This window comes from Fundulus heteroclitus, chromosome 5 (assembly GCF_011125445.2).
Source record: "Fundulus heteroclitus isolate FHET01 chromosome 5, MU-UCD_Fhet_4.1, whole genome shotgun sequence".
Taxonomy (NCBI): domain Eukaryota; kingdom Metazoa; phylum Chordata; class Actinopteri; order Cyprinodontiformes; family Fundulidae; genus Fundulus; species Fundulus heteroclitus.
The window spans coordinates 12,122,743-12,150,017 of NC_046365.1; the positions used below are offsets into that span (position 1 = coordinate 12,122,743).

The 27,275-nt window shown below is 39.9% G+C and overlaps 1 protein-coding gene across 26 annotated transcripts in view; it reads left to right on the forward strand.

Moving 5' to 3' along the window:
- Positions 1 to 27,275, forward strand: part of ank2a (ankyrin 2a, neuronal) — a 114,580-nt gene that overhangs the window by 24,588 nt on the left and 62,717 nt on the right. For 9 of the 26 annotated variants that reach the window (XM_036136906.1, XM_036136890.1, XM_036136902.1 and 6 more), the window contains exons 2-28: positions 2,641 to 2,742; positions 10,797 to 10,895; positions 13,451 to 13,549; positions 13,668 to 13,766; positions 13,882 to 14,067; positions 14,329 to 14,352; positions 14,869 to 14,877; positions 15,268 to 15,366; positions 16,391 to 16,489; positions 16,642 to 16,740; positions 16,862 to 17,059; positions 17,151 to 17,249; positions 17,353 to 17,451; positions 17,534 to 17,632; positions 18,398 to 18,595; positions 18,683 to 18,781; positions 19,270 to 19,368; positions 19,557 to 19,754; positions 19,874 to 19,972; positions 22,533 to 22,631; positions 22,759 to 22,857; positions 22,966 to 23,064; positions 23,159 to 23,231; positions 23,400 to 23,450; positions 26,136 to 26,256; positions 26,414 to 26,492; positions 26,579 to 26,676. In XM_036136906.1, coding sequence (XP_035992799.1) covers positions 2,641 to 2,742; positions 10,797 to 10,895; positions 13,451 to 13,549; positions 13,668 to 13,766; positions 13,882 to 14,067; positions 14,329 to 14,352; positions 14,869 to 14,877; positions 15,268 to 15,366; positions 16,391 to 16,489; positions 16,642 to 16,740; positions 16,862 to 17,059; positions 17,151 to 17,249; positions 17,353 to 17,451; positions 17,534 to 17,632; positions 18,398 to 18,595; positions 18,683 to 18,781; positions 19,270 to 19,368; positions 19,557 to 19,754; positions 19,874 to 19,972; positions 22,533 to 22,631; positions 22,759 to 22,857; positions 22,966 to 23,064; positions 23,159 to 23,231; positions 23,400 to 23,450; positions 26,136 to 26,256; positions 26,414 to 26,492; positions 26,579 to 26,676 — 2,822 coding nt within the window. Of the gene's footprint in view, positions 1 to 50; positions 527 to 2,640; positions 2,743 to 9,168; positions 9,515 to 10,796; positions 10,896 to 13,450; positions 13,550 to 13,667; positions 13,767 to 13,881; positions 14,068 to 14,328; positions 14,353 to 14,868; positions 14,878 to 15,267; positions 15,367 to 16,390; positions 16,490 to 16,641; positions 16,741 to 16,861; positions 17,060 to 17,150; positions 17,250 to 17,352; positions 17,452 to 17,533; positions 17,633 to 18,397; positions 18,596 to 18,682; positions 18,782 to 19,269; positions 19,369 to 19,556; positions 19,755 to 19,873; positions 19,973 to 22,532; positions 22,632 to 22,758; positions 22,858 to 22,965; positions 23,065 to 23,158; positions 23,232 to 23,399; positions 23,451 to 26,135; positions 26,257 to 26,413; positions 26,493 to 26,578; positions 26,677 to 27,275 lie in introns of those variants that run through there. The other 17 variants (XM_036136892.1, XM_036136912.1, XM_036136913.1 and 14 more) reach the window with 7 other exon arrangements.

Sequence of the window (27,275 nt, forward strand, 5' to 3'; positions counted from 1 at the left end):
ATAGCAAAAGCAGGAGAGCCTGTGATGGTTAAATGTTTATGAGTGCAGTTGTTAACCTGCAAGGCCAGAGAAGCAGAGGAACACCAGGAAGGACAAGGCCTCAGATGCTTGCAGGACAGAGCCAAGCAGTGGAATAAGATGTTTGTCACTTTAAAAAGATTAAAGTAAGTCATTGCTGTGAAGAAAGAATGATTTAACTTTTTTTTGAAAGTTTGGACCAAGAAGTTGATGTTGATGGATTAATGTCGGAAAGCAGAATGAAAAGGATTCTACTAAAGGATGTATAGTGAGCAACTTCCAACGCTGGACTTTAACAGACTGTTCTGCAGCACATGGTGTTGAATTTGGTGAGAAAAGTCCTCATGTATAGTTGAGCAGCTTGATCGTAATGATGGGTAATTCAGCATCATGTAAAGCCTGTGGATCAGACAAAACTCTGAAGGGTGATGGGAGTGACAGTGACTCAAACCAACAAGCTGATTACTACAAGTCTGCTGACTCTCAACCTGAAGAAGTTGAATTCCAGGTAAGAGAAGGAAAAGTCAGACTTCTGCTTCTTTAGTGTCTTTTGTTTCGTGTGTTCTACACTGACAAAGAGTTCTGCCTATTTCTGTCTTACCGCCAGTGGTGTGTTTGGCTATGTGTGATGACCTCGGATGTTTGACATGTGACCTCACTCAGGGGTGTGGCCTCATCTCTCTAGTACACTGAGGTGCTCATACTGTATCTTAAGCACACCTACTAAGCATCAAGTAGACCCTATGGGCACCAGATCATCCCATATTACCATATAACGTCAAAAAGATTCCTGGATCAATGTGTGCTCCTGTGCTTTTTTTTGTGTCTCTGCTCTGTCTTCTCTAACCCTCAGTCAGTCGAGGCAGATGACCGTTCATACTGAGCCTGGTTCTGATGGAGGTTTTCCCTCCCTGTTAAAGGGGAGTTTTCCTCTTGATTGTCACTTCATGCTTGCTCAGTATGAGGGATTGCTGCAAAGCCATGGACAATGCAGACGACTCTCCCTGTGGCTCTACGCACTTTCAGGAGGAGTGAATGCTGCTTGTCAAGACTTGAAGCAATCTACTGGGTTCACTTAGATAGGAAACTTTTTGACCAATCTGTATAATCCGATTGAATTTGACTTTGGAAAGTGACTTGAGATGATATGTAACATGAATTGGTGCTATATAAATAAAATTGAATTGAAAAATTATCTAACAACTGAAACGAGGAGGTCAAACTTTTTTTTTTCTCTAAAATCAACTCAAGCAGTGTTCCTAACTGGAAATGATACGCTTGAGTAAGAGCCAGAAATGGTAATCACCCGCTTGCCTTGCAAGAATATTCATACGACTTGGGATGTTTCCATCCCGTTACAACCATAACATTCTACCATGCTTTAGTTTCCAGTTCGCATCAAGCAATGTAGGGACTCTGGTGGGGTAAAACTTGACCTTTTGGGCCTAAGGACGAGGTGGAAAATTAATGAGGGGGAAAATGACCTAAACACCCAATTCCCAGTGTGAGATCATGGGCTGAGCTTCTGGTAGGTCGCCAGACATGCATGTACGGCCATGTGTTCAAGGAAACATATTGATATGGTACAATGGTCCAGTCAAAAGCCATTTTGCAAAGAATAGTTAAAAAAAATCAGTCTCTAGATGTACAAAGCTGGTTAAGACAGACCCCAAACATTTGCAGCTGTAATTGTCACAAAAGGTGGCTTTGCAATGTATTGACTCAAGGTGCTTCAATACAAGTATTTACTTTCAGATTTGTATCTTTAAGAAAATGTTATTCTTTTTGCATCCACTTCACAAATGGTACTGTTTATTGTGATGATACATAAAAAAAACCTCAATATCGTACATTAAAGTCTATGATTGTGGCATGACAAAGTGGGAAAAGTTCACGACTTTTTCAAGAAGCTGGAAGTAATGTATATTTCAGTTAGTGCTTCTTTCTGCTAAATGGAAAGTTAAGCTACTGATCTTTAGGTTTTTCAGAGTTTTAAACTTTGAAGAGGAACATAAATGTCCATGTGATAGATGCGTGGTCTGTGTTTGTGTTTTGCTGCTTGGAGCAGATGTCTCATGGTTAAATTTAGAATGGCCTACTCAGACTTATCTTACAGCCATCTGACTTCTGCAAAATTGCACAGCAAGTCCTTATTTAAATCAATGTTGAATTGCAGGTGGATGTAAATGAAACAATAGAAATCATCACCACGAAATAAAACACATTCTTCAAATAAAGACAGCTGCATATTCTATCAAATCACAATCATTATTGTAATACCAGTGTATATAAAACTGCTATTGCAAAGGATTGCATGGATCTGTTACCTTGTAGGCTGTGATGCTAAAGGTCCCAAAAGCATGACAGTAACATTGTAAGCAGAACAGGGAAGAAAACATGGGCTAACCCTAGGCTAACAATGTTAGAAATACATTTTCCTAATATCATGCAGTCCTAAATAAAAGTCAACAATAAGAACAATACTGTTTATTTTACTGACAGACTATTGTTGTAGGTTTTTTTTTTTAGTTTAAACAATATGATAACATTCAAACACCAATTAAGAGTGCAATTTGTTTGTTAATTTTAAATGTTTTCTTATTTCTGTCTCCATCTCTGCAGTCCGACAGTAACACCAGTTTCCTTCGGGCTGCCCGAGCCGGGAACACTGACAAGGTCCTTGAATTCCTCAAAAACGGAGTAGACATCTGCACCTGCAACCAGGTAAGAAAGCCTAAAGAAATGTTACAGCTGTTTCGCAACACTGTGTTTCAGTTGCTTTGTATGGTGTGGATGGCCTATCTAACTAACACCTGTTGATGTGTATTACACACCTAGAAAGGATCATGTTGGTAGCACTTCACCATGTTTTCATTGGCTGTAAATGGAAAACCATCATATTGAACACAAAAACGGCTTAAAAACAACCGTCTGTTTGTGATTAATCTACATAAAACTGAAATAAAATATCTTTCCAATAATATTCTTATTAAATGGGTCTGTTAATAAAACATGTAATTAAATATGTTGGTTTTTTTAAGTATTTAAGAAATTTGTGCATCATTTGTCCGTAGAAGTGTTGGATGAATTGTTTTCTTGTACATAATGCACGTTGTGATCACTTTTAAACAGTTAAAACAGTTTAGATCGAGGCAACTTTTACATGCTCTGACACAAAAGATTTTAGAAGATAATCTGAGAAAACAAGACATTGCAGGCATTTAGTCTTGCCAAGTAAAAGTAACACCACACTGATACTGAAAGGTTGCTTTGGCAATCAAAGTTCTTTTTCAATAACATGTTAAATGTGTCCTCCTCATCTTTATCCCTGAAATGAAGGCAGAATGCTCTTAATTTTATTTTGGGGTATCGGAATAAAAAGTGGTGGAATACAAATCCATGCAATGTTTTGAAAACCTACATCATTGTGCTTTAAACTCCATAATTGTGCACTACTCTGTGCAGCTCTACTATGCAAAATTCCAATAAAACAAATTGAAGTAGTAACAGCACAAAGTTCCAGGGGTGTGAATGTTTTTGGAGGGCGCTATATATTTAATGAAGGCTTACGTTATAAAACCGTATCAAATGGTTTTGACATCTCAGAGCTCTGCTCAATCAGTCTTTCAAACCTACAAAGAGTATCGTACAACTGCAAACATACCAAGAGATGGCCTTTAATTTAAATTGACAGGCCTGGTCTAAGAGAGCATTATTCAGAGACACAGCCAAGAGGTTCATGGTAACTCTGAAGGAGCTGGAGGGATCTGAAGCTCAGGTGGGAGAATCTGTCATTCAGGGCAACTATTAGTCACGCACTTTCATCTGATTTGCAGTTTGCCACAAGCCAAGTAGGGGACACTGCAAACATTTGCCTCAGATGAAAATTTTATACGCACGTTTTCTATGCGTTGTGTTTCTGTGCCATAGAAAATCGACAGTGCAGAGCAATCTGAATTCACCAACCCCACAGTGAAACATTGTGCCGGCAGCATCATGCTGTGTGATTGCCAAAGGAACAGGGAAGCTATTTAGAGTTAATGAGAAGATGGATGAATCTAAATTCATGAAAATCCGGGTAGAAAACCTGTTAAGAGACTGTTAAAGACTACAGCCAGAGGTACAATACAGTGACTCAGATATTTTCTTTAAACTTTCCACATGCATTACTTAAGTTAGTTTAGTTTATTTCAAACATTATTGGACAATAAAAGTGTAAAAAAACATAAAAATAAGCTAACATGGATAAGCAATAGAGATTTCACACTATTCCAAAGGGTGTAGGAAGAAGTGTAAACTCAGAATGCTAAAGGATTTGCTATAATATTATACTTCAGCATATACAGTAACTGCCGACAAAATAGGTGCATTACAGTATGAAGTTTCAAGGCTGTTGTATTATTTTTCACAAATATATAATAATAATCATATGTATTGTCATTGCAGCATAAATTCCAATGAAATTTGTTCTCTGCATCTAACCCATCCCTTTGGTTGAGCAATCTGGGGTTAAGGGTCTTGCTCAGGGAGCCAGAGTGATAGTTTGTGGGAGTTGAATCCAGAACCTCAAGGACACAAGTGCAATGCTCTAACCACCAGGCCACCACTATATGTATATACATGCATAGAGTTCAATGCATACACAGCAAAACAGAACATTGGACACAGCCATACAACGTACAACAGAACAGATGCAAGCAGGTGACCTGTGAATAAGTCAGGCCCTCTCTAACTAAATACCATTTTAAATAGTTTTCTTTCTTTTTTTATATTGGTTAATTTCTGTATTTCTACACTGACATTATCCCACAGTTTCACTTTGCAGATAGAAACACAAAAAGTTGTCATGGTTGTTCCAGAAATGAGAATCTTTAGATTACATTTTCTTCTGAAATCATAGCCTCCCTCTCTGTCTGGAAGCATCTGCCTTTACATTTACAGGCAGCCGATTGTATCTTACTTTGTACATTATTTGTGCAGTTCTGTATTTGATCAGATCAACGAACATTAGGGCATTTGACTTGTAAAATAGCATATTTTTATCTTCCCGATAGCCAGCATTATTCTTATCGCTCTTTTTCTGTAGTTGCCTCAAACTTCCTTATATACCGATATGATGCGTTATGGGTGGAATATGGTAGTTTTCTATTGGTGATTTCTATTGGTCATTTATATTCCTCAAAAAACTAATTAAAGTTAGTGCTCAAAGGCCATGAACACTTTTGAAAGGGCCTTTAATGAGTAGAGCAGCAGATATATTATATTCTTCAGATATTAAACAGAATATTATCAAGTATTTGCATTTTACCAAAAAACTGCACCCGATATCTGTTAACTGACTGCTCCAATGAAACGCCGCAAATGCAGTAGAAAAACCAACTACTACTGTCTGCTCATAAAAGTTGCTAAAGCTGACTTTTGCACTGCCGCCTCATAATAACATGACAGAAACGACCTTCGTTAATACAAACCCAAACAAACATGGTGCCATTGTGCCCTATAACAAATCTAAAATTGCATCCCTCAACACACCCATTCCCCCCACCAATCCGGGCAGCAAATGAGGGGTCTGTGGCCCCCTGACAGCTGCTCCCCCCCCCTTCTGCCCACCCTTATACACATTCCTCTGAGCAGGGGGAGAGATCCAAGGGGGTCAAATACGTCCGTATGCGGCTCTGTCAACCCCTCTGTGTCATTGCGATTTGCAGCAGTCACAAGGCAACACCCGGAGATGTTGACTGGGCCTACGTGAGCATGTGTACTGTGTGTGGCGGTTCCTTCCTCATGTTCCATCCTCTTGTTGTGGTTGGCTTTTTATAATTCTGGCGTAAATCAGCGAGTGAATATTTATAAACTGGATTGTAATTGGGCGGTAGCTGTAAAGTACAGATGCCCACCCATCGCTCTACTGTTTGTTGCCATGGGCACCATGGTTTTGTTCTGAGTATCAGGACGGAAGGCTGACGACACACACAGACCCACCAACACAAGGCCCTGCAACACGAGAGTCATGCCTTTGAAAGTATTTCCTTGGGTCCGGTGACCAAATGTGAGACTCTGTCAGGTGACTAAAAATGTGACTGACATTTATCTCAGTGATCACCTTTTTATAGTATGAGGGTGTGTGTGTGTGTGTGTGTGTGTGTGTGTGTGTGTGTGTGTGTGTTTGTGTGTAAAGTTAAATAAACTTTTTTCTCTTAAACTGAGCTTTACGCTACGGCAGATAGTGGAAGGTATTCTCGGGTTGTATTATGCAGTCACTACAAGCTGTCAGTATTCTGATTGTGAAACCATATCCTTAAATTTCTCCTTTAATGACATGGTTTTGCAGTGTAAAAGCAAGTCAGCTCTTGTTTTCCTTTTTTTTTTTTTTTTTATAAAAAAAATCCTTGCAAGAAGCTACAAAAGATATCCGCCTACAGCAGCCGCTCATTATCAGAGATCCCTTGGCCACTTAACTTGCTGACACCAGGTTCTTTAACAAATCATTTAAGAAGAACAAGATCCATATAAAACGTATTGTCTTTTTAATACAAAACATTTATGGGGTGTGGCTGACCTGGGTTCAATCCATTACTGCATGTCTTCCCCCCTCTCTCAAACCCCCTTTCCTGTCAGCTTTATAAATTTTTAAGGAGGCAACTTTTGGCTGAAATTGCCTTTCAATTCAATCTCAGTACTTAACAATGGACTAAAATATCTTTAATCATGGTTAATGATTTTAAATCATTGTCACAATGATAATCTTTCTTTATTTCAAGTTTAAATCTGCCTATTAGACTTAGACTTAGACAAATTTTATCGTCATTTTGTTTGCACTGAGTGCGTACAGAACGAAATTTTATTTGCATACAGCTTGAGAATTTCAGTGAATTGCTGTGGATTTCAGAATAAAGTAACTTTGCAGGATAGTTTCAGGATAAAGTGCAGCAGATTTCACAGTACAGCAATTGAAATGTAAAAAATGCAGGACACATTTAATACAGAGTCCACGATAAATTGTTAGATTGATTTGACGACCTATTCCTGGACATGAATTGGATCTGTTTAAATTGTAATTATTTATCAATAAACATTGAGCTGTGTTTCCAAAATGGTGCTAGTTGTAACTTTGCATCAAAACCAAAGATATAAACGGTTGTAAATGCAGCCATATAACCAGATAATCTCTATTGCATTGTATAAAAAGACGCATTGCTTTTTTTTTGTATTGTCTGACACAGAATCCAACTACACGTTTCCTGTTCTTAAGTTAGTTAGAATTACCAAGATTATTTCTATTTTGCTGAATTCAAACATTTACTTACACTTATTTCATGCCTGATTTAAGTAAAACATTTCGGGTGCCCTTCCAGAAGCTTCTCGCAGTTTTGCTCCAGACAGAACGGAATCACCTGGGTCAGGTCTGCTGCTCTGTTCCAACATACCTGGTCAGTTCTGCCCTTTTGCAAGTAACCACTAGAAATTGTTACGGTCATCCTAACGGACGTAAAACAGAAAAACTTTAGTCTGACTGAGGAAAATATCTGGTTTCAGCTGCAGCTAAACATTATTACATTAATAAACAATATTACTGCAGTATGTAATGATATTTTGTAACCATTTGTGTTTTTAAATTATTTGTTTTGTTTGTTTTTTATTTAATATTGTGGTATTTTTTTTCTAAAGATAATCTTCCCATCAGATTTTTAGACCATCACGATATGATTTGTGCCGGAACCCGTTGAGTCTCTTGTCATGAATTCAGAATCATTAATTTCTATCAGTCCAGAACGTTTCACTGGATGCACTGGATGCACATTAAATCTATTTTCTAAATCTATTATCTTCACTAATGCTTGTTTGTTTCTATAGGGTAATGCAGTACATTACAAAGGAGAACGTTTTTCTTTGGCGTTGCGGTTTTTCTCAGTATATATGTTTTCTAGATACTACTTAGAAGCTGGACCCTCAGCAACGAGTTCATTAATATCCAGTCCTAGAAAGCAGCAACCAAGCCTGAGACCAGAGTCTGGTGCCAAAGGCAGGGGACCGGCCAAGTTAGTTAAAGGGAAGGAAAGGAGATTTATTTCCAGCCTGCCAAAGATACAGTGACCCTAGGATGCCTCTTACACTGCTTGAATGAATGTTGCAATGTTTTTTTTTTGAGGGGGTAAAATGATTGGCACTCCATAACAAAATATAACAAGAGTTGCTAGACAATTTGTGTGCAACAGAATCTGCCTGAATCAGCTGCATTTGCTTGAGCTCTTTTGTTCTACGTCCTCATGGTCAAATGACCGGACTTTCCCTCTAATCTACCCCAGCGTTAATCCCCGGTGAGTGATATTGCTCTTTAATCTGCATTTCCTCCATTCCCCACCAAAAATGTCATCCCCACGTGACACCCGGGTCCCTAAAGCAACCCCAATTAAGCGCGACCACTTATGTGTGATCATAACAAAGGTCAGCAGTCAGAAGGCGGATGAATATTAATCAGTGTTGGACGGAGTTCATCGGTTTCCATCCAAACTGTTGACGCTGGCTGTCCATTAGCTAAATGAAGCTTTCACTTAGAGCTCAGCGCAGAGGGGGGGAAGGGGGCTTTAGATCAATCTGTGTGACAGAGCGCACACATATGCGTGTCTGTAGGTGGGTTTGCTAATTTCTCCTTGAACATGCAAGGGTTTAAATGAGACTAAAACACTATGATAAGGTTGAGGTAATTTATTTATTTTCTTTTTTCGTAAACTGTGTCATTGTCTGCAATTTTACAAGCTACACAAAGACGAGGTGACCTTCTAGTTGTTTTCTCTCAGAATATAGGAACTAGAAAAATAAAGACAATATGAAATAAATAAACTCTTAGCTAGGACAGTTACAAATATGCTTGTTTTTTTATATTTAAGATCAGTCCAGTTTGAGCTTTTATTAAATCATTTTAAATAAACCCTTTTTTTGTCGTCGAAAGGTTAACATATGATAGTTGCCCCTAAAAAGGGCCAGTTTCTATGTTTGTGTGTTTCCCACATGCTCCCTATGACTGAGCGGAAACTTTACACCCCTGTTGGCTGTTTGGCATTTGGCAACCCGGGGAGCTAGTGCGAGACTTGTGTCAAAACATATCTGCCTACGTGTATTCGCATACTCCAAAGCCGTGAAAGAAGCAGGCCCTTAGCAACATAACGGCTCCTCTTCTACATCTGATCCACCAGGAGAGCCTCCAGAAGTGACTGGGAAGCACCTCCTCCTTCTGTAATCTATCGGACCAAGCCTGCAGTTGTGTGCATAGAGGGTTCAGGAGAACTGAAGGAAAATGAAACCCCATCGCATTTAAATCCAGATTGGGGTCCCAAATCATAAAGGAGATCAAAGGACCCTCCGGTCCAAAAGGATTATTGAGCCTGAGAAGACTGCTGATTTTAAGGAGCAGGGAATCTAAAGCGTGAAGAGTTGGCTTGAAATTCTGCCTCAGATTTAGAGACCCGCAAAGAGGATGGAAGAACAGGAGGATGAGGTGCATTCTTCTCTTGATTTGCCAGTCTCAGAGAAGACACGTTTATCTGGTGTTTAGTACAGAATTATTAGCCTTAAATTCTTCTCATAAGATATTTAATTTGCGTTCTTACCGTGCTCCTGTTATAACACTGTTTGATATAGATCTGAATAATGTTGAATGGAGCTCTTTGAATTAATTAAGAGATTTCATCTAATTAATACCTTGCCAGAGGACTAATCCTGAGTAAACATGTTTTAGACAATTGAATGTCTTGGTTCACTAGAGGATGAAAATGGAAAAGTACCTCTGCTGTTTTAATGTCAATTGTTAACTTTACAGGTTTGGAATTGATTTTGAGGGATACTAATTAACAGCCATGCACGCCATAATGCAGTTTTCCACTGCTGTGTGGAGTACACTTTAGTTTGCCTTATTTTGCAAAAACATTGTGTCAAATAATAGTTGTGTGTAAATTATGCTCTTTTTAATAATTATCTAATCTAAAACTCTACATTTGCAGCTACATTCTGCAGTTTTCCCCCCAAACAAGTTTGTGGAAATCTTCCCAAATGTTCTTAAATTTACTATTATATTAAACACAAACTAATTAGGGAGATTTTTTGAACCATCTTTCAGTTCTTCTATTAAGAATTATGTGGTTTACTACTTCTGCAGTAATCCCACTTCTGTTTTAATTATAAGATTTCCAAATGGCTCCAACATTTCAATCTTGCTCACTGTTTAAAAAGTCACATCAGAAATGTATTGTTTTTATTACTCTTACTTTATTTCACCAGGAAAGAACCACTGAGATTTAAATTTTCATTCACAAGGGTGAGCTGGACAAACATGCCCCTAAAGAAAACACTGTTTCCTTTTAAATAGTCTCTTCCAAATGTGCTTCATCTGACTTTGTTTGTAAACCTCTCGCTGAAATGAGATGTTTTCACTCAGTCACACCATCTACACAGAAGAGTGTTGTTGCTGCAAGCTTGTAGCCCTTAGATGTGACGCATTTGCTAACTGGAAAAATACAGCTAGCTGCAGACGAGCTGGTCAGGGTAAGTCAAGAAGAAACAGGCTCATTCCAGCCACCAGCCACATTGTGTGTATATATCTAATTTTAATGAGTAAAAGGCTTCTCTTCTGATGCTCAAATCAACATTTTATATGTTCTTGCTATCTGTACCCAACTTTGTACTTCAGACTTTGTAAGTTATTCCAGTGTTTTTTTCACAGTAACACGATGTTTCTCTATTTATACAAAATATTATATTTATACATTAATGTTTTACTGCAGAATGGTCTCAATGCCTTACACCTGGCGGCTAAGGAGGGACACAAAGATCTAGTAGAAGAGCTGCTGCAAAGAGGAGCCTCCGTTGACTCATCTACCAAGGTACACTCAAAAGTTAACATCATCTAAGGTTTTATATTGCTCTGTGTTCATTCTATAGATGTAAACATAGCACAGTTTGAGATTTAGCTGCAGTCACATATTCGAAATGCAAAAATGCAATGAGGGAAGGGAGTGTCCTCTCCTTTCTGCAGTTACTTTAAGTCCCCCGACTTCAAAAAGGTCAGGTGAGTCCATACTGGGATTATAGTTCGTATTTCACGTTCAGTGCAACAGAGCAAGGGGTATGAGTGTATCTGTGTAGTATGCTGCTTGGCAAGCTGTTCACTGTGAGAGACTGAAGAGCCAACATGGAATCTGTCACCACGCTGCTTGTGTCCTTGGCCTGGTGTGAATATGGCAGTGCGGAGTTGTTTGCAACTTTCGTGTCCTAATAAATGACTGAATGAATTGAGGTTTAGTTACAGAGGAAGATCAAAAGGATCACGTATTCAGAGTCTAAAATATCTGGCTTTTAACTTTTTAATATACCACGCATCATAATTCTGGTTTTAGACATCTGTGCCTCTAGCCTATATAAAAATCAGCTCTCTCACTCTGTCGTTCAGTTCCCTCCAGTTGGTGCTCAATTGCATCAACTGTGTCATGTTGATGCTTCCCTAAGCTAGTTATAGGGCTAGTCTAGTTCTAGTTTTAGTTGCTACATATATTGTAAGGAGGGACTTGACAATGACCGTACTATCGGTAAAATTAGTTATTCAGATTTTAGAAGTTTTACTTCTAAAATCTGAATATTGTATTAGAATAGTAATAGCATCACAATAACTTTTTGCGCATTTTTTTTTTTACTGTTATATGAAATAGGAGTGAATAATTTCATGAATATTAAATGGGTCCAGAAAAGTAAAAAGAAAAAGAAACTGTGTGCCAACCAAGGTTTCTTTTTCAATATAAATCCTATTAACCAAAATAATCAAGATTATTTTTTAATTATGATTATTTAAAATGATTAATCAGTAACAGTAATATGTAATAGTAATATCTTTATTGTCATTGAAACATACATTACAATGAAATTTGTTCTCTGCATTTAACCCATCCCCAGTGGGGAGCAGTGGGCTGCCACTGTAGGGCGCCCGGTAGCAGTCAGGGGTTGAGGGTCTTGCTCAGGGACCCAGAGTGCCGGCACTGGGGATCGAACCGGGTACTTGCATCCTTCTCAGAGCGCAAGCGCGCTGCTCTAACCACTCAGCCACCACTCCCCCTTAATCACTGAGTCCGGAAAAATATTAATTTATGGTTTCTGGAGAAGAGTGACCTGCCTTCTCTTCTCCTAAAATAACTGGAAAAGTATTCATTCAAATGTGTAATGTGTAAAAACTAGGCACAAATAAAACTAGCAAAAGGGATCAACTCTGCATGTCATGAGTCTATCATCATGCCTGTGTCTTTAAGATCAGAGTGTTTCCATTTTATTCACCAGGAGAACATAGAACACAGACTACTTTTTTTTTACTACTTTTGCAGCTTATGCCTTTTGTGCTTCAACTATTTTCTTCTTTGGAAATTTTGGTTGTTTCATACCAAGAATGAAGTCTACCGTGGGATGTTTGGGACCGACCATACATCAGTTCATATCCCCTGAAGTGATGCTGCTGTCGCCCTTTTTTCTCTTTCCGTCATCTTGTGTTGACTTTTCAGTACACAACCACCCTAAGCACATGGGCTCAGCCTGAAGGCAGTGGAAGTGTGTTAGTCAGGGGACGTTACGAAATAAAAACATAATTGCGAAGCGAGATATGCCAACAGTAATGATGTAAAATATATTTTTTTTATACATTATATTGTTTTGTGAAGCTTAAAACCTTAAAAATGCACTACATTTTATCAGGATTACCTGGTCTATATTAGCTATGTGACTCGCCGATGATGTTGCAGGTTTTGTTTTTTTACAGCAATAGATGTTTTGTACCAACTGGAGGTTTTACAGGACAGTCTTATTTTTGTAAATATGTATGAGTCTCAGCACATAAAGCTGCAGTTTTAAATAAACTCATGTTTCTTTTCTACCAACAAGGTTTTCAGGTGGAGCACATCACTGAAGCTCCTGGCTTATGCTAGCATTCAATCTGTTTTGATATAACTTGTTGATCAATTTGTTTATTATTATTTATTTTATTTATTAATTAATTATTTATTATTTATTTATTCAATTCAATTAAATGTTATTTATATAATGCCAATTCATAACACACGTCAAAAGACTTGGATGAGTCCTAATAAAATAAATTACAGTTTCTCAAACTATGCACTTGAAAATAAATAGAGTGTAATTATACAAAAGTAATAGTGACAGCTCAAATGTTTAGGTAGACATTTCTAAACAGAATTGTACATCTACTGAAAGACACTGGCACAATCTATTCTTTTTTTAAGCTGGGACTTTTATGGTCCCAACTTAATTTCTAATGGTGTGTGTTTCAGAGGTAGCAATTTCTCAATCGGTTGTGCGTTGGATTTTCTAACTACAGTTTTTAAAGCATTTATACAGGACGCAAACTTGCTGTCGGCTCCTAACTTTGCTTTCTCCTTTGCAGAAAGGAAACACTGCCCTCCATATTGCCTCACTGGCTGGACAAAAAGAAGTAGTCAGGCTGCTGGTGAACAGAGGGGCAGACGTCAATTCTCAGTCACAGGTGAGCGTTAATAATACAGCTTGAGCATTGTTAATGAACAACGGGGTGACATCGACAATGATTTCAGCTTGTTTCATAGGCGCCTGCGTGTATTGACCTGATAGTTTTGTCTCTGCAGAATGGATTCACTCCACTCTACATGGCGGCCCAGGAAAATCATTTGGAGGTGGTGCGGTACTTGCTGGAAAATGAAGGAAACCAAAGCATTGCGACAGAAGTGTGTTCAAGTTTAGAGATCATCTATATGTTTTCAGTTATTCTCATCGGTTATTTTTCTAAATTGATTACACCAACTTTTTCCTCCCCTTCCTGTGATTAATTGCTTTTGGCAGGATGGCTTTACCCCTCTTGCGATCGCCCTCCAACAGGGCCACAACTCGGTGGTCTCGCTGCTTTTGGAGCACGACACCAAGGGTAAGGTTCGCCTGCCTGCCCTGCACATAGCAGCCCGCAAAGATGACACCAAGTCTGCTGCCCTCCTGCTCCAGAATGACCACAACGCTGATGTCCAGTCAAAGGTGAGGGAGAGAAAACATGTCAATTTTGGTTGATAGAAGTCTTTTTGGTGATTGTGACAAATGACTATAATGACAAAACTAACTGGCAAAAGGAGGCAGGATGTAGCGAGCAGTGATATACAAAAAGGACGTCAGTCTAATTCTTCGGACCCCTTGTCTTGTTGAATATCTTGAGCTTGTGTTTTATATCACAGTCTGAAATCCGTTCTCTAACAATCCCACAACCTATTCCTCCTTTCTTTTTCTATGCCTCCTAACCAGATGATGGTCAATAGAACCACAGAGGTATACAGATTCGCCACCTCTTCATCTGATTTTGTTTTCGTCACTTCTGACCATCTCTTTCAGCTTTTTTTTCCACCTTAAATTCTTCGCTAAATTAATGGGAGCTTTTGGGACATCCAGAAATCCTGCACGTCACACTTATGTAGTGTTTATACAGATGCATGAGGGTCACATACCGCATGGCCGACAGAGAAACACTTTGTGCTGTTTTACTCCAAGAGAATGTTTATTGATTAAACTCCATGAGCTTACTTAACATTTAGTTGTTGTTGGTTTTTTTACCTTTTAAATGGTTTCATAATTCTTTATAAATCCACTTTTTACGTTACGTTTTTTATCAAACACGTAGTGATAGTGGTGGGGTTTTTTTTTCATTCTTCATGCCTCTTTTTATTAGGAAAACTGTTTTATAGCATGTGTAATTTTCAGCATGTTTTACTGCTTTTATTCTCTGAAACACTTTGTTTATCTTTAAGTTAACTCTGTTTTTTAATTAAATTGCACCATGTCTATCAGAATGGGAAGGTAAGGAGTTAAAGATACTTTAAGTGTGTTATATAGATAAATTGGAGCTTATCATTAGGATTCATTTGTCTGTCTCTGCAGTAACGCAAGTCGCTTTTTGCTGAGTTTTTATCCTCACTCGTTATGAGTCTTTTTAAACGTTTTAAACTGTTGGATTTTCTTTAACTGGCATGAATTGTTTATAAGGGTTTAGCATGTAGACAACGTTGCATGGGATGTTTTGGCATATGCTGATTTATTGTGCTTTTTTTAACGCCACTTTGTATTTTGACAGCATGCCTCTTTACCATTACGCCGCTTCAGCTGTTAGGGTTCTTCCCTTTTTTTTCTACCTCTGATATCTGGACTGACTCTGTTCTTCTCTGCGTTCTACCTGTCTGTTGTGAATAGAGCGGTTTCACTCCCCTGCACATCGCCGCTCACTATGGTAACGTGAACGTCTCCACTCTGCTGCTGAACAGAGGAGCTGCCGTTGACTTCACCGCCCGGGTAAACTCTCACTTCCTTCTCCTGAGCATTTGGTCACACTCTAGTTAAACTCTATAAGAGGACGTTTAGAGTAATCTAAAAACAGCAATCTGACTTTATGTATGTATGATTTATGTATAATAGGAGAGACCAGCAAGGCCTTTTTAGCCTGATTAGTATTTGCTTGTCGTTAATCACTGGGATAGTCAAATCACAGTCGTACAGGCAGCAAGCCGGGACATTTCCTTTGCAGAAACAGTCTATACTGTAGACGGATAGCAGCAGCATACTATAGGTTGCAATGCCGTTGAGGTATAGAAAGAGCAAGCCTGAGAACCACCGCTGCAGCCACAGAGGAGAGTTTAGGACAGCTTAGCAGAACACAAAAGTTTGGGACGCCACAGATAGTTCTGTCATACCTGTCTGAGTTGGGCCTGGTAGTAGATGATCCGTTGGTATGATAATCATGACTAGAAATACATGGCTGTGGTATTCACTCAGGTTAAAACCAAAATGCATTACTATATATGCATATAATAATTTCATAGCTGCCACTTTTACTGAAAGAGGTCATTAGAGACTACAGACAGAGGTCATTAGAGCTAATTCATAAATTATTGTTTTCAACTGAACTAAACAGACGCAAAGGTCAAACTGAACTCACGTCAACAGGAGACGTCAGCTGCTATAATAATAAAAAAGATAACCTGAATTTAACAGACGTCAACACATCCATATTCCGCTTTACTTTTAATATTAGCTGGCTAATATTGCATAGCTATGTGTTGCAGTAGCCATTGTGCAGCACGCTGCTTAAAAGACATGCTCCTTTTAGCTCCTGCACTATGACTGTCAGTGTTTTTAGTACCTGAAAATATTTCTAAATCTAGACAGTAAGAGGTTTAATAGTAACCTTTTAAAACTGTAACATACCTTACTACCTGCCTCCCACTCCCTACAGAATGCATACATAATAATGAGAGGTATTATTGACAATCTTATTATTGGTAACATATCTTTGTCGTTTCCTCTTCTTCCTTGTCAGAATGAGATAACGCCTCTTCACGTGGCCTCCAAGAGAGGAAACACCAACATGGTGGCTTTGCTGTTGGATCGAGGTGCTCAAATAGATGCTAAAACAAGGGTGAGACTTGTGTTAATCTTGGGCCAATAGGTTTTAATGAAGGAAACATTTTTTTCTGACTTCTCACTTGTAAGAAGCATCGATTCCACGATGCTCAGCTTTCCCTTTGCTGATTTTGCCGTACGTTTGTGTATTATATGATTGCCCTACAGGATGGTCTGACGCCGCTGCACTGTGCTGCCAGGAGTGGCCACGACCCGGCCCTGGAGCTTCTGCTGGAAAGAGGAGCCCCCATTCTAGCTAGAACTAAGGTAGGTTGCTGCTGTGCTTTTGATGTGTCCGCATGTGCTGTTTTTTATCGTTTTGTTCCATTAAACATCGGGTTTTTAATCATGCTGCATCTGTTCCCGTTCTGCATATATGTCTTGACAGAACGGACTGTCCCCGCTGCACATGTCAGCCCAGGGAGACCACATAGAGTGCGTGAAACTCCTGCTACAGCACAAGGCGCCTGTCGACGACGTTACGCTTGACTACCTGACGGCGCTGCATGTCGCAGCTCACTGTGGCCACTACAGAGTCACCAAGCTCCTCCTGGACAAGAAAGCCAATCCTAACACCAGGGCACTGGTAGGAAGTCAAATGAATATGGAGGTTCTGTCTTAGATAAGATGCCAATAATGAAATAATCGCCTCGATCTGTTAATTTTCCCTACATCAGAATGGATTCACCCCTCTCCATATTGCTTGTAAGAAGAATCGAGTCAAAGTGATGGAGCTGCTCATTAAATACGGCGCTTCCATCCAGGCCATCACAGAGGTACATTTTGGCTTGATTCTCTCAAAGACGTGCGTATTCATAACTCTTTCACCTGACGCTGCTCGTCTTTGCTCCTTTCCCTCCCCGTCCCCCTCATCCCCAGTCCGGTTTGACGCCCATTCACGTAGCAGCTTTCATGGGTCACCTCAACATCGTTCTGCTCCTGCTGCAGAACGGAGCCTCTCCCGACGTCCGCAACATTGTGAGTGGCAGCCTTATGGTCTGTTTTTTTTTTCCCTTCTGCTCAGTGGCTTAATGTGGCTAAACGTTGTGGTTTTCATCAGCGCGGGGAGACAGCGCTCCACATGGCAGCACGGGCGGGTCAGATGGAAGTGGTTCGCTGCTTGTTGAGAAACGGCGCTCTGGTGGATGCGATGGCCAGGGTGAGTCGTGCCTCACCATCATCCCTTTACTTTGCTGTTAAACTGTTAGTGTTTCTCTGAAGCACAGAAGGATTTCCACATTTAGTTACAAAGACAAACCTCAGCGTATTTAAAAAAAAATTTATGTGACAGACCAACGCAAAATAGAGCATAATTGCACAGTTGAAGAAAACTGATATATGTGTAAGTTCCTTTTGGTTGCTCCCTTATTCAGGGATGGCCGCAGTAAATTATCCAACCCTGTCAAAGGTACAGACTTACTCTGCCACCCCACAGGGAGACTTGAAGGAAACTGTTATATGGTTTTAAAATTTTTTCAAATTACTGATAAAAATCTAAATACTTTAAGTGAGCATTAGGATTTTTCAGACCAGTTTCCCATTTCCTACTGAAGAAAACTATCCCCACAGCATGATGCTACCATGTTATATAATGGTTATGATATGGTAGTGGTGATTTGAAGTGTTCAATTGCTGCTACACATAGCGTTTTACATGTATCTGACCAGAGCACGCTCTTCCCAAGGGTTTGCTATTTTTTCAATGATGTCTTTCTTCTCACCTACAAAAGGTTAGATTTGTAGGGCACAAATCTAATAACTGTGTTTTTTTCCCCCTTTAAATTTAAAATTATGTGCCACTTTGTGTTGGTCTGTCGCATAAAATCCCAACAAAATACCACATTTAAGTGTTAAAGCCTGAAATGTATTTGTCTCAAACATATTCTGGCTCTGCCAAACCCTGTTTTCTCTCCGCCGGCCGACAGGAGGACCAGACACCCCTCCACATTGCTTCTCGTTTGGGCGAAACCGATATCGTCCAGCTGCTGCTGCAGCACATGGCCCACCCGGACGCTGCCACCACCAACGGCTACACTCCTCTCCACATTTCTGCCAGGGAGGGTCAGGTAGAGACGGCGGCTGTGCTGCTGGAGGCCGGGGCCTCGCATTCACTGGCCACCAAGGTGAGCGCAGAGAGGAGGACGGGGCTCCCTCCACCTGAGGACAAAACAATCCGGAAATAAATGTTTTCTCCGGTTCCATTTCCACAGAAAGGATTCACTCCCTTACACGTAGCAGCAAAATATGGGAGCCTTGATGTAGCGAAGCTTCTTCTCCAACGCAAAGCCCTTCCTGACGATGCTGGGAAGGTGAGCAGAAGATGTATACACTGCAAAAACGGATCTAAAAATAAGTACAATGTTCTTAAAATGTGTGTTTCTTTCCTAGATTTGAGCAGGTGAATAATATTATCTGCCAATGGAATGAGTATTTTGACCCCTAAAATAAGATAATTAGACATCCTGCACTTGAAATAAGATGATGGAGATGAATTGTTTCTATTTTAAGTGCAAAACTCTTATTTCATTGGCAGATCATCTTATTTACCTGCTCAAATCAAGGACAGATACACTAATTTTAAGACAATTTACTTACTTTTAGATCAGTTTTTGCAGTGTAGCGGCAGGTTCTCAGAGATTTAGGGTCCTCTCAGGTGGACAATGTGTCGGATATAATTAAATTAATTTGCCTCTCTAAAAAAACAATAGATTTTTTTTTCACCAATGAGTTATCTAAATCTAGGTAATAAAACACTTGAAATAGGTTGTTTTGTTTTAAATAAAATTTCCTTTCACAGAATGGCCTGACTCCATTACATGTAGCAGCTCATTATGACAACCAGGAGGTGGCTCTGCTGCTGTTGGATAAGGGGGCATCACCGCATGCCACCGCAAAGGTTAGTTAAAGGATTTTAAGGAGGGAAATTGCTCAAATAGGCTTGTTGTGTCCAAATGTAAATGCTCTGCAGCGGTTTATTTTCTCGTGAACACCCTGCCGCAATATATCAAGCAATATACTGGATTGTTTTGGCTTTGAAAAAAGATGAATTGTAGCATTTACCCGCTAACCTTCCTTTTTGTCCAGAACGGCTACACGCCGCTTCACATCGCAGCCAAAAAGAACCAGACCAACATCGCGTTGGCACTGCTGCAGTACGGAGCTGAGACCAACGTTCTGACCAAGCACGGCGTCAGTCCCCTGCACCTGGCGGCCCAGGAGGGACACGCCGACATGGTCGGCCTGCTGCTGCGCAAAGGAGCTCACGTCAACACAGCGACCAAGGTCCCATACAAAAGAAGCCGATTGTTATGTGTTTTAGCCAGTCTACGTCATTAAAAATGTTGCGCTCTATGTAGCACCCATGTTGATTGCTGGACGATCGTGGGCTCTGTGTTTTTCAGAGTGGACTCACTCCTTTGCATCTCGCAGCCCAGGAGGACAGGGTGAATGCAGCAGAAGTTCTGGCCAAACATGAAGTGAACCTGGACCAGCAAACTAAAGTACAAACGCACTCTTTTATGCAACAGAGCACCACCGAACATGATCGTCCACATGATAGCTCCGCTGTGTATTTCTGCTGCCTTTCTTTAAAATGCAAACATTGTCATTGGCTTATGGTAACTCAGCATCTGTGCCATCTTCTGGCCTTCTGAAGACATTTTAATGGTGTTGTTGATAACAGTCCCTTGCAAAAATATCTATTCCCTTTTTTTTCACTATGCAATCCAAAACCTAATGTATTCCATTTCACCTGATACATTAACGCAAAGCAGTACATAACTGTGAGGCGGAAAGAAAGGATAAACGTTTTATTTTGTTGTCGTTTTTTTTGAAAAAACAAAATTTAGAAAGTGTTTTCAGCTGCTTTTCAGTCAAAACTTGGCACAACCACCTCTTACTGAGATTTCCGCTTCAGGTCTTCTGGCGGATGTCTCAAACAGCAGAGGCTGTAATTTCTGCTCCTTCTTCCGTATAAAATAGCTCAAGCTCAGTCAGATTGAATGGACGACATCTCTGAATCTGTTGCTTAGAAGTTCTTGTCACAGCTTCACAATCAGATTTAAGTCACATTTTGGTATGGTCTTTCACGTGGCCTTTTCCCATAACTTGTCCTAAACCAGTGCCTTTTAGCTCTGGGGTGATTTTTTTTTTCCAGGACTGGCCCAAACAACCTGTGAAAAAATATTTCCCCCTTTACATAATTCTCTCTTTTTTTGACATTTAACTATTTAAGATGTCTAACAAATTTTATTCGTCAGACAAAGATAACCTAAATTAGCTCAAAAACATTTTTAAGTCATGATTTAGTACATCCTAATCAACCTGGCCCTAAATGGAACAAGTAACCTGGGGGGTAACAACCCCCATCAAGCATTTAGCGTTTATATTGCAGTTGGCTCTTCTTTGAAGATTGTTAAGGTTTAATAGTCTTTTTAAGGTCAGTCCACAGCATCTTAATTGAATCTAGGTTCGGATTATGACTAGACCACTTTAAATCCTTCATTCTCCTTTGTTTAAGCCTTTATTTATTCAGAGCTCAACCTGCAGGTGGGCTTCATCATTGCCTGGGATGCTCTGTTAGTTTTATGTCAGTCTCAGAATTGTTAGGGATCATAAAAATGTTGAGAGAATGTGTGAGACGGGCCTTTATGTGTTTTTTGGGGTGAGCAGTGGTCTTTGCCTTTGAATTCTTCCATGGATGCCATTTTTGGAAAATATTGTTCTTACTATTTATTAGAATGCTGGCCATAAACTGAGGTAACTGATTCCTGCAGCACTGTAGATGTTGTTCTGAGATTATTTTTCTTTATTTATTCTTTTTGTGACTCAGTTCCAACATGTACCTAGAATAATTAGTGGGAGGTTAGCCAATCTGGGAAAAGTTCACCCCCACTCTATGTGTTGACATTGGCTCTCGTATGGTATGCTGGAGTACCAAAAGCCAAATTGCTTTGGCAGCTTTTACAGGCTGAGGCACATCAGTGGCCTTGTTTCTTCATTTTATCTTGAATTTCTACAGTTCTCACGGTAACACGGCCTGGGTTTGTCTAGTGAAATTCAACTTTCCAGAAAAAATGTGGTAATCATAACTAATTCACTGTATGAGAAGGGGCAATCACTTTTTGTATAGATCTAGATTAGTTCTGCTAGCTTTTTTCCTTAGTGAACAAAACTATCATTTGAAAACTTAATTTTGTATTTACTCTTGTTAAGTATTACTTAGTTGTGCCATACACTTTTTGACTGCTGCTGATCGACTGAACTGTCCTTTTTGAGATGTCCAAAGCTTGGGATAATGTTTTAAGATATACTGTTTTCAACCTGTCTGATGTGCAATAACCAAAAGCAACAAACGACCTGTAGATAAAGATGTTTGTAAAGGACTATTTAAAACAAGAAATGAAACAGTTTTTATTAATCAGAATAATATTACTCAAGAGAATAGCTTTTAAGAGAATAACTTGTTGAGTTGGACATCAATCCTTGTTGAACATAAGGTGCAACCAACAAACAAGTTTATGTATTAAACAGTTTGTTTAATGCTATGGTGAGATTCCTGAAAGTTTCTGGTAAAAAGTATTGATTATATGAACTCTAAAACAAATAATAAAAATAGATTATCTCATTGCTGCAACTCTCTTCCCTTCCACACACCTGAACGTCGAGTCTTATTCATTAATTGTTACACAGCCAAAAATTGCAGACCTGTGCGATTTGGAAATTGTCTTGTTTTTTTATTAAAATTGCGATTATATTACAAATACAATTAATTGTCCAGCCCTGCTATTGTCTCCTTGGGCAAGACACTTCACCTGCATGGCCTGCTGGCGGCGGTCAGAGGACTTGGTGGCGCCGATGTACGGCAGCCTCGCCTCTGTCAGTCTGCTCCAGGGCAGCTGTGGCTACGAACATAGCTCACCACCATCAGGGGGTGAATGACTGGTTTGTAGGTGTTAAAGCGAGGTTCTCCTTTTCACTTATTTCAGCAACATATAGAATGAATCAGTCATGTCTGGAAATCAACATTTCATTGTGTTTTCATTCTCTTTCCCTTTGCAGCTCGGATACACTCCTCTGATAGTGGCGTGTCATTATGGGAATGCCAAAATGGTTAACTTCCTGCTACAGCAGGGCGCCAGCGTCAATGCCAAAACCAAGGTCTTTTTCGTGTCTGCAAAAATACACACTCAGCTCAACAAGAAATACACTGACTTTATTGTGCTGATGATGCTTTTTAATAACAATGTCCTACCTTTTTGTGTGTGTGTGTGTGTGTGGTTTACAGAATGGTTACACACCACTTCACCAGGCAGCACAACAAGGGAACACACACATAATCAATGTTTTGCTGCAACATGGGGCCAAACCCAACACAACCACAGTAGTAAGATTAAAACTGATCGATTTCATTTTTTCTTGTTTGGTATGAAATTGAAGATTCAGATTCTCTTTTATTATGTCCCTGTTAAAAAAAATTACCTCAATCTTACAGAATGGGAACACGGCTTTGTCCATCGCTAAACGCCTGGGTTACATCTCTGTGGTGGACACGCTGAAAGTTGTCACAGAAGAGATCATCACCACCACAACGGTGAGTTTGTGCTACAGTCGTTTATTTTTACCATAGATTTCACAAATCTTGATTGATCCGACCTTTATTTGACTGTGGTTGTACGTCATGTCAGACGGTGACAGAGAAACACAAACTCAACGTTCCAGAGACCATGACGGAGATCCTAGATGTGTCAGATGAGGAAGGTGAGTTGCTTCAGAGAGGGTTAACAAAAGTCCTCGTAAGAAAGTAGGAAAAACCCTCTTAAGTTTACTCCAATCAGCCAAACCCTGCAGAGACTGTACCATGTTAGGCAAATAGTGAAAAAAGATGTAGTTATAGAGACATGCATCTAAAAACTATATGTCCCATAGCTCTGAAGGTGGAAGATGAACCATTTTCTGAGACGATTGTGGCACTGGAAGGTACTGCTCTGCCAGCATGGTGTGCAGTGTTTTGTTGGGAGGAAAAGGGGTGGAAAAAATTGTGTTTTAGATTATTAAACTCTGTAACAGCTGAGTGCGTTTGAATGTTTTACAGTTGCCCTTCTTTAAATTGTTTTACAGATCCAGCTCCTTTCTTATCTATGTCTATAGCCCTGATGAAAAAGCCATAACTGCATGAAGATTTACCGCAGAATGATGTTAAACTGTGGAGTTGATTGCAGTAGTAGATTGCACCATGCACTAATTTGTTTATGTAGAATTTGCCATGGGATTTTTGAGATTTGGTATAAAAATGTTAATGACATTCCTCTAAGGTAAAGCCATTATCCATCCATCCATTTTCTGACCCGCTTAATACCTCATGGGGTCGCGGGGGGTGCTGGTGCCTATCTCCAGCGTTCACTGGGCAAGAGGCGGGGTACACCCTGGACAGGTCGCCAGTCTGTCGCAGGGCAACACTCACACCTGAGGACAATTTAGAGAAGCCAATTAACCTAACAGTCATTCCAAAAAAAGTAAAAAACAAAGCCACTGGACTTGTTTTTCATAGTTGAAGACGTTTTGCTTCCTCTCCAGGAAGCCTTCTCAATTCAAAAAGTCTGGAGTAATGTGGAGTAACAAGCTTTATACTACTGCCAAACAAAGGCCTTGTAGTGGCTTAGATAACATGCAAATACAACCGAAACTGGTCCACTCCTCTGTAACGAGGAGTTGTTAGGGTTGTTATTTGCTTGGCTTAAAGGAGCGATGTTTTGATCACTCATATGAGGATGAGAATTGAGGTGATGATTGGCTGGAATTAATCCTATAGCTGTATTGTAAGTTTTTGAGAGTTGGAACCTAAGGCCTCCTCATCTGTTTCTGGGTATGGATGATGGATGGTAGCCTCGTGAGACCATCCTGATCTCGCGAGCTTTCAAGGTTTCACTCGCAGATCAGTCTGGCTACTTTCCGTTAAAGAAAATTTGGAGCAGTTCACCAAACGAACGTCCAATCAGCGTTGGCTTTGAGGCGGGTTGAAGTGTGACGCAACGAGAAGCGCGACAGTTCAGTCTAAAGAACCACAGACATATATACTTATATTATGTATAAGTTATGTTATGTATAATATGTATATATTATACTCTTATATTATGTCTATGTAAAGAACATGGCGGCTTCAGCCAATGAAACTAGCGTTAGCGTGGCTATCGAGCAAGTTTTATCGGAATTACAGAGTATTTATTTGCTGAGCTAACGAGCCTTTACCTGCAGCAGCAAGAGTAGCTTGGCTTGTGGTTGTGTTTTCGTCGTCGCTCTGTTACGGGCAACGACGAATTTGATTGGTTTATTTGGCCCATCTATCACCAACATAGGCCAATCAGCTAACCAGCATTTTCGCCCCTTCCCAAAATTACTTCAACGGAAGGTTTCCAGATGGATATGCGGAGCAAATCTATCTGGCGGAGTCAGGTAAGATGGATGGATGGATAAAAATTATTACATTCAAAAGCATTCAAGTTTGCAAAATTAAGTTGACTTCTTGGCACCTATCAATATTTAAATGCTAAAAATGATTGATGTTTTTTTAGAAATGAAAAGGCATCAGGTTTAGCCTTAGGTGTGACCCTAACATCACATAATATAACTGAGCATGCTTTTTGCTACTGATAAAACCTTCAAAGTTTAGCGTTATACTGGATAAAGTAACTGCAAGCTCAGGTTCAAAGTCAACCCTGTTTTCAGTTGAGCCGGGGCTGAAAAGCCACACTCACAGAGATGCATAGTGCTGAATCATTGTTACATTTTTACTGTTCGAGTAGCAAGGGACATAATCACAGCGTAGTACCAGGCCTGAAACATGCTTACCTCTGTATAGTTCAATGTGCTCTCTTTGTTGCTGATTATGTCCATGTTCATACCGAAGAGGGTGTGCATACAGTTGCCATTAATTTGTTTCTCAGGAAATTAGTATCTCATAGTCTGTGACCTACCTGTGTTTCACTGTGATGTGAAGCAGTGGGTGTCAGTTTGCATTGCAGGATATTACAGCCATGTAAGTAGTGGGAATGGATGAGACTTGTGACTTGATGAGGCACTTTTTGCAGAGAAAGGCCCATGACACACTGTCCGGACTTGACTTATTCTACTGAAAAATGGTGCCACACATTTAAAAGTGGTGAAGGCTTCTTCAATGTTTTGAGCCTGATGAGCAGCCTTTATTACTCCGCTCTGTAAACACAACAGGACAGCTCAAAAACTAACGGTCTCAAATACAGAGATACAAATGTGTGTCAAACATCAAGCACAGATCTTGATATTTACCACATTTAATAATAGCTTACACATACTTCACTTGACATAGCCATGGTAATATTGTGATTTGCAAGAAAAGCTTTACCTTGACAAGAAGTAATGTGTCATTTGTAACATCCTGACTTCTTAGTCTTGTGGAACCCCATCCATCATCACTTTTCACATCAGTACATCAATTTAAGTGTATATCACTGCTGTCTGAAAACAACGGTGTAAAATTGGTCTAAAGGGAAAAATGAATCATCACAATCACACTAGCAGTGCTTGAGATTCTCAAAGATTATGCTTTAGAGTTGATGAAATTTTCACACAATGATCGTATTTTTCTCATTATATGCTTAAGAGAATGATATTCTCTCTGTCCTGCAGGTGAGGACACGATGACAGGAGATGGAGGAGAGTACCTGAGAGCAGAGGACATCTGGAAACTGCAGGACGACTCTCTGCCAGACCATTATCTGGACAGCGACATGATCCACAACTGGGACAGGTGATAAAAACAGACAAGAGAACAAATACATGGGGGGGGGGGGGGGGTTTGTGCCACCTATAACTTTAACAGCTGCTTTCTTGCTATCAAGCCTGTTGTCAGGCAGATGAAAACACAAGTATATATTAAACAGTCAGAGGTTGTGGCTTTCCAACAGGTCCCAGCACACTCCTATTCACCAAAGCTTTCATCAGAGAGAGGAAGTTCTCATTGAAGAGATATTGACCAGCCACCAGGTGGGGGAACATGTAGGAACATCCTTTGACCCTCTCTGGGACTTCCTTTTTTTAATGCAGCTGACCAGCTGATGTTTGTCTTTTAGATGATGTCAAGAGATCACGAGAAGGAGGCTTTCCGTCTGAGCTGGGGTGCTGAACACCTCGATAATGTCATTTTGCCCTCCAGTCTTCTGCATTCTGGGTATACCAGCACACTACCTCACACTTAGACATTCCCAAAACGCACCGCTTTTATACCAAAGTAAACCAGTAGTTTTGTAAAATCTGAAAAGAAATCAGCCCGTGTGAGGGGTAGGATTTCTGCTCATGTGGACCCCGTGGGTCAAAGTGATCGCAGCATTTTTCTTGCCTATGACGTAAAGTGAATGTAAAGTTTTTGATATTTTGTCGTCATGTTTGTTATAAGCAAACAAGTTGGAAATACCTGCACCAGTAAGAACCTTTAGGAAAAATAACCTCATGAAAGGATCAAACTTTTAAATGTTTAAATGTCCCAAAAGCAATATCCGTCACTGCATTTAATCCTCCCAGGATTCAACAACATTCCTACCTAATAGAGGGAACTCTTTGCATAAATGTTTGTTGAGCTACTTCAGATCTAATCTAATGATAGGGTTCTGGTTTTGTGTCCAGCTGTAAATGTTTGCTTCATGTTTGTGAGCAACTGCGTCTCTGCTTCTTGTAGATGCAACGGCTTGGGCAAAGGCCCGTCGTGTCAAAGGGGCGTCTGAAACTGTGAACATGTGATCATATATTCACTCCCAACCAGTCAGGTCACTC